At 34.5% G+C, this 11,459-nt stretch overlaps 2 protein-coding genes across 5 annotated transcripts in view; both read right to left on the bottom strand.

The window, feature by feature from the left end:
- Positions 1 to 5,974: 5,974 nt before the first annotated feature.
- Positions 5,975 to 7,791, bottom strand: LOC144959667 (uncharacterized). The gene has a single exon (XM_078892336.1). It carries the CDS (start codon positions 7,789 to 7,791, stop codon positions 6,727 to 6,729), a length of 1,065 nt encoding a protein of 354 aa, XP_078748462.1. The 3' UTR covers positions 5,975 to 6,726.
- The window catches only part of LOC144959668 (uncharacterized), a 9,865-nt gene continuing 4,380 nt past the window's right edge, over positions 5,975 to 11,459 (bottom strand). For all 4 annotated transcript variants that reach the window (XM_078892337.1, XM_078892340.1, XM_078892341.1 and 1 more), the window contains exon 3: positions 5,975 to 11,459. This exon is cut by the window's right edge and continues 71 nt beyond it. In XM_078892337.1, the coding sequence (XP_078748463.1) occupies positions 11,016 to 11,459 (444 nt within the window). In that variant the 3' untranslated portion in view covers positions 5,975 to 11,015.

Genomic DNA, 11,459 nt, shown 5'->3' with positions numbered 1-11,459 from the left:
CTTGGAATAGACCCCAGAGAAAAATTTCCCCTATGGGATGAATAAAGGGATTTATTTTTAATTTGCTGTGTCTTCTTTTCCAACAAATTCTGTTTTCCTTTTTCGTGATGCCATCTGCTTTGACTCTTGAAATCTAAGGCTGTACTATTTTCGCCTTCTCGGTGGGAATTTCTGACCTCCCATGTAAACAGTAGGTCACTTGCTCTGTCTACTATCCCCCTAAATTTGTTCTCCAAGTTGCTTTCTGTCTTTTGTCTTGGAAGTACTGAGAGGGAAACAGTCAAATGTATGGTACTATTTTGGGAGATGGTATTTATTTTGTTTTAAATTATCTCTGTCCTGAAATCCTCAATGGCTTGTATTTGGAAAAGACCCCATGAGCCCATCACTGCAGATGTTCAGTTACAGTCCAATCAGAACAGGGAACAGTCTTAGATTACTGTTTTGAAAGTTACCAAGCATTCAACGTTCGTTATGTCCGGTCCAACCATTAATTTTTCGGGGGAAAAAGCTGTGTTTGTAAGTGTCTGTTCTTGGTAATGGTTGTATGTATTGTGATACATTGTATCTGCGTATAGCGTATCCGGTCGGATCTGCTTTTTATGTAGTTTGGGATGATGATGGGTGCGTTTGGGTCGTTGATGGTTTTGCACTCAAGTCAAGCAGAAGAAGCAATACCGAATATTTTATCTTGAACAATATCATATTGAACTCTAATAAGACCACTCCCTGTACTGTGACCAGGGCTGTATGCAGACTGGAATTTACAGTATAGCTAGCATTGTTTTAAGAATGTTTGTACTCTTTTCGATATAATGTGATCTATGATTTCAGAAAGAAAACATAAATTCGAAAGGGGTCTATAGTTTGGTTTTTAATAGTTCTTTATTTAAATTGGGTTTCTTTAAAAGTGGAGTCGCCTCTGCTTGCTTCAGGCTTTCTAGCACCACCGATGACGTCAGGCTATTGTTTACAATAAAACTAATGGGTGGAACCAGATCTTTAGTACACGCTTTAACAATCCATGTAGAGACGGGGTCTAAATAACACTGTGCCTTCTAATCCCCAATATCTGTTTTCCAACTTGCTTTCTGTCTTAGTCTTGGAATGAGATTACATGGTTTGGTCCTGGGCCTGACCGGATACTCTGGCTGAGGGGTAAATAGTCAAATGTATAGTTAATTTTGGGGGGATGATATTTGTTTCCTTGTAAATCTGTTAGGCACTATATTAAGTTTTGTTTACGTATTATATATGATTTGTAAACGTTTGAGTGTATTCCTCTTAGTGGGGACCTGTGCTTATATCTGGATGAGACTTTTATGTGATCTCAAACTAAGTTCTTCGATAGTATGCTCTTGAAATCTACATCTGTCTTTTCTATTTGAACCAATTCTTCTTTGTTTTACCTTTTCTTGGGTGCTTTAACTGTAATTCTAGAACTTTTTACTATCCCATTTTCTTCCTTTTTTCTGGCGCTGATATGGCCGTATATGTTGCAAACGCTGTAATACCCTTAAAAACAAAAACAATCCGTTTTGGTGAGTGAAGATTTTAAAATCAACAGAACTTCCTAATGAGTTGCGGGTTCAAAGAAATCAAAAGTTTCCATTGTATATCATATCATTTACAATCTAGAGGATAGTCAATGTACTGTCGGGATGAATGCCCAAGGGTGTTGAGTTGTTCTCGTATGTTTTTTATTTTATTTTATTTTGAAAAAAAAATCTGAAAAACGACATGGGAGAACAGTTGGAGAGTTGGTTGGCAATTCTTGTTTTTGCGGGTTGTTTGTAATATTTTTGATGATTTTGAATAATTTCTATTTGATATTATTCTTTGGTTTTTAACAATTTTCTTTTGTTCTGATTATTAGATTTTTTTATTTTATTTGTGCTCGAAACATAACTGAAGATGTATTTCTAGTCCAGTTTTCCTCCAAAGTTTTTATCTTGATCTTATATACTTTTCAAGTTCCCTTATAGCAACCGTGTAACACTGGTTAATGGGCCCTGAAATAATATGTTTGTGGTAAGAGGACAATGGTTATTAAGAATTTCGGATAAAATCCTGTTATAAAGGTCCACCATGTCGGACACAGAATTGGAAGATGAAATTATTTCATTCAGGTTTGAGATTTGAATGTCATTTGAAATAGCGTCTTGTTTTGCGAAAGGTTATAGACGTCTAAGTCTCTTCTGAGGTTTAGTCGCAAGACGATGACGACAGTTGTAATATAGCTGTGGTCGGAAATAGAACAGTCTTCAATTTTGACTGATATAAGGTCATTAGCATTTTGATCAGCTAAGACATGGTCGAGTATATGGCCGCCAATGGGGTAGGTTCAGCGGCATGCTGCATTAGAGTGTGAGATTGAAAAATGAGTGTAAACAAATTGCAGCCACTGTCATTTCATTTGTCAAGATGAAAATTAAAATCTCCCAACACCAAAAGTTTTCTCCCTTTTGACACATCTCTCGTGAATAAAGTTTTCAAATTTCGAAAAATATTCGAGTGCTTGAAGTATTTTTGAGAATTTGGTGGACGATAAAGGCCAATAATTCTGTAGACATAAAATATATATTTTTTTATTTATAAAATAACTTCCAAATGTTCAAAGGACCTGTACGTGGCTGGCTTCTTTTCAGTTAAAAATAATAATGATTTAAATACGATCATAACTCCTCCACCTTTAAATAATAATAATAATAATAATAATAATAATAATAATAATAATAATAATAATAATAATAATAATAATAATAATAATAATAATAATAATAATAATAATAATAATAATAATAATAATAATAATAATAATAATAATAATAATAATAATAATAATAATAATAATAATAATAATAATAATAATAATAATAATAATATAATAATAATAATAATAATAATCCTTTCTTTAAAAAATATAGCCTTGTGGAGAACATTGTGCTTATTTGAGTCAATCAAAAAAAAAATAAACGGCGCACTGAAAGATTTGAAAATTAGAAAATTAAAGTCAGGTTGAAAGTTCGTTGAGTCACACAGATATCATAAAATACGTACCGACGACACTAAAACTCTCAAAAACAACAAATTTCGTCACTGTAAAAAGTTGTCAGTTTGGAGTTTTTACGACAGGAAGAACAACCAAAAGTTGACAGATGGAGTTTGATTATTGTTTTGATTTTCAGCCGCCATTTTGATTTGTGAAGTATTGAAAGGTAGTGCAAAGCAGTCCGAGGGTCTTTTTTTCTATTAGGGTTAGCTCAAGATCGAATGGGTTTTTTTTCTATTAAGGTTAGTCATAAGTCTTAGTAAAGGTGCTAGGGTGTTTGTTTTTCCATAAGTTAAGTAAAGGTGATACATTCCGAAAGCTCCTACATCCCCAGTATTCTTTCAATTTGTATTTTCACCGTTGATCTTTTGTCGAAATAATATTCACTTAATGAAAATGTTGCTGCTCGAAGAAATAAATAATAATGTGAAATTGAATGTAAGCTTCAATTTAATTACAAAAACAGATCAAATGAACGTTTCGGGTTTCCCTTTATCAACAAAACAGGATGAATGGAACACCACAGATGAATGAGATATTGTGGTAGTGGCGTAGTTAAGATGAATAAACAAAACATTGGTTGGCAGGAAATTAGTATGCTCCTTTGTAAGGAAGCACGAATTAAAATATAATAATAGATATTTCTAAAAGGTACGCAATTAATTAAGTGAAAAGAGGGGAGGCGGGGAGGAACTGTGTAATGCAGTTTAGAAAGTGAAATATAAAAACGTGTAGACTGTTGTTGGAAAATAAATACAATGGAATGGAATACAAAAACAAAAAATAATAAATAAGGAATGTCGGTATAAGTATAAATCATTAGTGACAGCAGCAGGAAGTCATATGTGATGTTTCATTCACCGTTGATCTTTTGTCAGGCGTTTATTAATTCAATTTGTCATCATATAGAAGCATTTTAAAAACTCTAGAACAAACCTTGATGGATTTGTGAAAGTTTATAATTTCCTAATTTGACTATTGTTTTGATTCTCGGCCGCCATTTTGATTTGTGAAGTATTGAAAGGTAGTGCAAAGCAGTCCGAGGGTTTTTTATCTATTAAGGTTATCTCGAGAACGGAGGATTTTTTTTTTATTAGGGTTAGCCATAGGTCTTAGCAAAGGTGCTAGGCTGTTTGTTTTTCCTATTGCTATTAGGGTTAGTTAAAGGTACTAGGTTTTATTTATATTTTATTAATATTATTTAAGTTGTTTCCCTTTGTAGGAACTTTCGGAAAGCGCCCCCCCCCCCCCCCCCCCCCAGGATCGTCTTTCAACTCTGCTTACGTCTGCTACTTCGGGTTTATTTTCGCAGTTGATTTTCTTACCACAACCTGTTTTCACACACGGACAACTGTATGATGCTGTGTCACGGGTCAGAGGCTATAGTGGCTTACACTTCATGGTGGGCCACACAGAAAAATCAACAGAGGATGTACCAAGTTACACAGACAACGTTGTTTACCAATCTGCCCTCATTAAATGATGGTGGGTACAATATCGAATGAAAATATTTCTTTCCCGCGAAATTGCGGGCTTTTTACTATTGAATAAATAAATAAATAAATAAATAAATAAATAAATAAATAAATAAATAAATAAATAAATAAATAAATAAATAAATAAATAAAATGAGTACCTGGCCGTTAACAGCGTTGTCTCTGTCCGAAAAATTGTAATATCGTCTAACAGGCGTCATATTTCGTTCTACATGTTGCGTGTTGCTGTTTGTCAGGGATCCCTTATAAAGCGCTTTGAGCACGTTTAGTAGATATTGCGCTATATAAAAATTAGCTAAAAAAATCTGAATAATGATCCCTGGTTGTATCTTAGTAATGTTAACTCCTGGGTATACAATCATAAACCAAATGTTTGCATCCTGGGCTTTTTGGTCCTTTATACGATACTAATTTGTTTCACATAATTCAGAATCGATAGATTCAAAAAGGAGTTAAATTATTATTACCCATCCTATTTCAGCTGCTGGGGTTTCTGACAATAGCAATCTACTTGGAATTTACAACAATCTCCAATTTGATTCATTAGTCTGATGTCACGTCGACCAGCAACGGCGAGCATCCTGGTTCTAAACAAAGAAAATGGGTACTTTTTATTCTTCATGCTGGCTAGAACTTTTCATATGTCATGTGATCAGAATGTATAAAAGTCAAAATGATCATATTCATAATGTTTTTATCCTCTGGATACACTTTTCTGTTTCATAAGGGCGTCCGTCATTGTTCCGATAGTTTAGAGCCAGATATTAAGATAATATGCGTCATTACGAGGGAAGTGATGTCATGACTGTTGAAGCCTATTGTAGCCAAAGATTTGAAGACCTACAAAAATGAGGGGGTTGGTAGATCTGACTTCACATTAGAAGACTTGAGGAAGTCGCCAAAAAAATAACTTATTTCTACAAACGACCATCGTAACAGCATACTAGTGATGCTATTCGTTTATGTAAAATAGGGAAGGAGATTTCAAAACAGATTTAAGAGTAGCGCCCCTTTGTTGGAAGTCGCGTCTTGACAACCGACAGACGCTATCGCCATTATTAGTACCAATCATTAGCGAGAAGTTCAGTAAGTTTAGGAAGGTTGTCTCATCGTATTGTATTATTTATCAACATCTTTTATTTTTAACTTGTAGTCTACATCATATTTTGTTAACATTTCATAATGGAGAAAACTAAAGAAAAGATTTACGTTGATTATGATATGCATTTTTGTACAGAAATATGAATAATAATTTTTTTTATTTGGAGCGCTTTGCTTGTAGTTGTTTTTTTTACTAATAGCTTCTCCGCCGGTGACGTCCAATGAAGGGACGCTACTCTTCCGCTTATCTCATTCCCTATACACACAGCATCCGCCAGCTGGAAATAATGTACCAAATTTATCAATTAAATTCACAAGTATTCAGTTTGAGTTCAATTTTCTAAATCATTTTAATATACAAATTATTCTTCTATGTAAAAGAATCTCTTAAGCAATAACAACAATTTATTTTCCACAATATAAATCACAGTTATGGCTTTCAAACCTCATATTACTGACATCGTGAACTGACGTCAGTGATTTGAAATTGTAAAAAAAATTTCAAACAATCTTTACCATACGGGTAAGCCTCGATGGTTTTAAAAATGTAATGAAGAGATTAAAAACTGGACAAAGATTGAAACAAACTGAACAAACATTGAAGTGAATGAAGAAAAACAAAGTGAAAATAATTAAATTTCTTCTTTATATTTTTTTCGTGTATTATTTAGTATTTATAAGGTGCATTATGTTGTGAGAACAGTCTATTATGTGCTCTACACAGAGAAGTTAAAATCATATTTTGTGTTGAATTGTTGATTTTTTTGAATTGTTGATTTTTTTTTGTGGATGAAAAATAAAAACAAGTGTTGTTTTTTTTCTTATTTTGACATCTAATCAGTTCGTCAACAACAAAAAAAAACAATCTTCCGACCGCTCGTAAATTTTCCAGTTCTTAACGGTCAGAACAATTAAAAAGCAGATAAAGAAACAACGAAACGCTAAAGAGACAAGTATGTGTCCGTGAGTTAGGGAGCTAGATATTGCTACAATATTTAATTAATTTACAATGATACTGGTCAAATAATACGTTGAGGTTATGGTCTGGTATTCATTCTATGAGTTTTACATGGTAGTCTATAGAAAGGGATTAACATGATTAAATTTTATTCCACTCCTATTCGTTTTTGTTGAACTTGGAAGACTTCCGGAGTGTGTTGCAAATAAGATAAAATATGGGCCTTGGGACAAATATTTCGATTGGTTGACAACCAACGCACCACTCGATCCTGCACATGTATCCACATTATATTCCAAATATATTGGAATTTTGCCATTGGGGTAGAAGTCTCCTAAAACGTGAGATAAATCAAACGCCACTTCCTGAAGCAAAGTGAAACCACTTTCAGCTCCTAAAGAAAACGTTCCTGTAGGAAATGCCACCCACAGATCCAATTTATTGAAATAGAGGTCTGATAAAGTGAAGGACTGGCAAAAATATCGAGCATCTGATGGAAGTAACACAAACAGTGAATCCCGAACTGCGTATTCAACGCCTTGCTCACATTGAAGTGAATGACCTAAAAACTGTTGAAGAGATTCCAATGACGAGGACTGTGCATTATTATTCAGTCGACATTTTATGCTATTTGGTTTAAATTTGATTACAGAACCAGGTTGATATTTCTGTGGTAAATCCATAAAGACTTCGTTTCTGCTTCCAATTGTAATGCGTTTGCTTTGACCATGAGGATGAGATACAATCCATGGAAAGGGCAAATCATATTTAGAAAAAGATGAACATAATAATATATCAATCTCAGCTGTAACGTGGCAAACACATAGAAATTCAACAATGTCCGTTTGGCATAATGATGCCACATCTAGTGTCCGAGTCGGATAGCATCCTTTATATATGTCTTTCCAGTCGGAAATTTTCACCCCATAGAGCAGTTGTACATTTTCTCTCTCCTCCGTGTCGTAAAACATCTCACAAGTAACACTCTCCACTTCCAAGTCATCAAACACGACATGAGCAGCAGTTCGAACAAAGGCCCACTTATGGCTTTTGTCTTCATGATACTTACTATTAATCTTACAAATAGGATATATTATCTCCTCGTCGTTTTGGAACTCTTGGTACTCACTACAAATATAACCCGTGCCACATCTCTTCACACGATCATTCCCTTTATATTTCATGAACGGATAAGGTGCTGTGGTACCTGGGAAGGTGTCCGGACGATAAGTGCTCGTATACCCTACAATGATTTTCACTGTTCTATCACAAAGCTGTTTGACCGATTTTTCATTTATCTCACTTTGTTCGCCTGGAGGAAGATGCTTCAAGCTGAATTCATTCACATGAATAAAGGTTGGGTGACCAGGATTTTTCTTACATGACTGAAAAAGTTCACTGGAATTGGGGCCACTTCAAATAACAATTCACACTCAGGGATAACTGTGGTCAGAATAAAAATGGGACTTTTTACATTGAGCTTTTATAAAGAGCAATATGCTCTTAAAGGGCTCTGAGAATTGTACATAGAATCCCCAATAGTAACATTACCATTTTACTTGTAGAAAGAGTCATGGTGCATATCCTGAACCGTGTTTTGAAATGAATAATGTCTTCTTTTTTACAACTTTTTATCTCCAACAATCCCATTTCAAACCAAGGTATGCTTATTAACTTATGAATCAATATCTAAACACTCCACTTTACGCCACAATCAGCGAGGCTCAATCCAGAATCTTACAAAAATAAAAAGACAACTAGTCTATATCAGTAAACCTCAATGCCACACAACATCACATAGTTTGGTTTGTGTAGAGATAGAAGTTATTTCATATACATGAATATGTAAAGTAAAACCCATCATTCAAACATCGGTCTACTAAAGATAATGTTTCCCCTGATTCTGTATCATTCATACCAATCCCAATTTTAATTCAACTCGTTCTAGGGACTGCAGAACATTGTATCAATTTAGCTTATACCAAATACTACTACTACTACTACTACTACTACTACTACTACTACTACTACTACTACTACTATACTACTACTACTACTACTACTACAAAAACAACAACTACTACTACTACTACTACTACTACTACTACTACTACTACTACTACTACTACTACTACTACTACTACTACTACTATAACTACTACTACTACTACCACTACTACTACTACTACTACTACTACTACTACTACTACTACTACTACTACTACAGAAACAATAACCACAACTACTACAATTACTACTACTACTACTACTACTACTACTACTACTACTACTACTACTACTACTACTACTACTACTACTACTAAAAAAAACAACAACAACAACAACAACAACTACTACTACTACTACTACTACTACTACTACTACTACTACTACTAACTACTACTACTACTACTACTACTATAACTACTACTACTACTACTACTACCACTACTACTACTACTACTACTACTACTACTACTACTACTACTACTACTACTACTACAAAAACAACAACAACAACAACTACTATACTACTACTACTACTACTACTACTACTACTACTATTACTACTACTACTATTACTACTACTACTATTACTACAAAAACAACAACAACAACTACTACTACTACTACTACTACTACTACTACTACTACTACTACTACTACTACTACTACTACTACTATAACTACTACTTCTACTACCACTACTACTACTACTACTACTACTACTACTACTACTACTACTACTACTACTTCTACATACCACTACTACTACTACTACTACTACTACTACTACTACTACTACTACTACTACTACTACTACTACTACTACTACTACAAAAACAACAACAACAACTACTACTACTACCACTACTACTATTACTACTACTACTACTACTACTACTACTACTACTACTACTACTACTACTACTACAAAAAATAACAACAACTACTACAACTACTACTACTACTACTACTACTACTACTACTACTACTACTACTACTACTACTACTACTACTACTACTACAACAACTACTACTACTACTACTACTACTACTACTACTACTACGAATATTACTACTACTACTACAACAACAACTACTACTACTACTACTACTACTACTACTACTACTACTACTACTACTACTACCTCAACTCTTAGTGAGGTCTATTATATGAAGGGATTAAACAGAGCGCTGTGTAAATAAAGAGAACTTAATTTCAATTCAGGGCGGAAAAGTTTCACCTCAATTCAATCCAAACGACCGTCATCGGTTTAGCACACTACTGCTATTCATAATTTTTGCTGTGATGTAATATAATACGGAATGTATTTTTTTTTCTTTCGGATAAAAGCTCAATTGTGACACATCGCCTAAAAACGTTATTTTTGGAGGCTGACATAGATGTCTAAACACTAACCATGAAATACGTTTTTTTTGTTTAGTTTTATTTTTCCATATGCTATAAATTGGGAAAATTTGAACTTATTTGAACTTGAAATTTGAACTTTGAACTTACTTTGAACTTAAGTTACAAAAAACACAAAATACCTCTCGCACCAATATATCTATTTAATTTAACTCATATTTATAAGCAATTTAAAGCAACCCTCTCCTATTTGGTGGAATTTTATTCCACTCTTATTTGATTTTGAATGCCTGTCACAAAACCCGGAGTGTGTTGAAGAATCATGATAATAACCATTAAAGCAACTTCTCGATTCGTTGACAACCAACGCACCGCTCGATCCCCTACAGGTGTCCACATCATATTCCAAATAAATTGGTATTCGGCCATTTTCCCAGACGTTTCCTAAAACGTGAGATAAATTAAACGCAACTTCCTGTAGCAAAATGAAATTGCTTTCAGCTCCTAAACAGAACGTTGTTCCTGGAGGGAATGCCACCCACAGATCCAATGTATTGAAATAAAAGTCTGATGAAGTCAAGGACCGGCAAAAATATCGAGCATCTGATGGAAGTAACACAAACAGTGAATCCCGAACTGCGTATTCAACGCCTTGCTCACATTGAAGTGAATGACCTAAAAACTGTTGAAGAGATTCCAATGACGAGGACTGTGCATTTCTATTCAGTTGACATTTTATGTTCTTTGGTTCAAATTTGACTAAAGAACCAGGTTGATATTTCTGCGGTAAAGCCATAAAGACTTCGGTACTGCTTCCAATTGTAATGCGTTTGCTTTGACCATGAGGATGAGATACAATCAAAGGAAACGGCAAATAATATTCAGAAACAGGTGAACAAAATATGTCAATTGCAGTAGTATCCTTGACATGGCAAACACATAGAAATTCAACAATGTCCGTTTGACACCGTGTGGCAACATGTGTTGCCTGGGTCGGATCGCAATCCTCATAACTATATTTCCAGTCGAAAACTTTCACCCATGAAGCAGCTTTACATTTTCTCTCTCCTCCGTGTCGTAAAACATCTCACAAGTAACACTCTCTACTTCCAAGTCATCAAACACGACATGAGCAGCAGTTCGAACAGTCACCCACATATGGCTTTTGTCTTCATGATACTTATTGTTTATCTTACAAATAGGACATATTATATCCTCGATGTTTTGGAACTCGTTATAAATATAACCCGTGCCACATCTCTTCACACGATCAGTCCCTTTATATTTCATGAACGGATAAGGTGCTGTGGTACCTGGGTAGGTGTCCGGACGATTAGGGCTGGTGTACCCTACATTGATTTTCACTGTTCTATCACAAATCTGTTTGACCAATCTTTCATTTTCCTTATTTTGTGCGCCTGGAGGAAGGTGGTTCAAGCTGAATTCATTCACAGGAATAAAGTTTGTGTGACCAGGATT

This window comes from Berghia stephanieae, chromosome 14 (assembly GCF_034508935.2).
Source record: "Berghia stephanieae isolate SIO BIC M18660-M18661 chromosome 14, UCSD_Bste_1.3, whole genome shotgun sequence".
NCBI classification, from domain to species: Eukaryota; Metazoa; Mollusca; class Gastropoda; order Nudibranchia; family Aeolidiidae; genus Berghia; species Berghia stephanieae.
The sequence above is the reverse complement of the archived record's forward strand: the minus strand, read 5'-3'. Positions and strand labels throughout refer to the sequence as shown.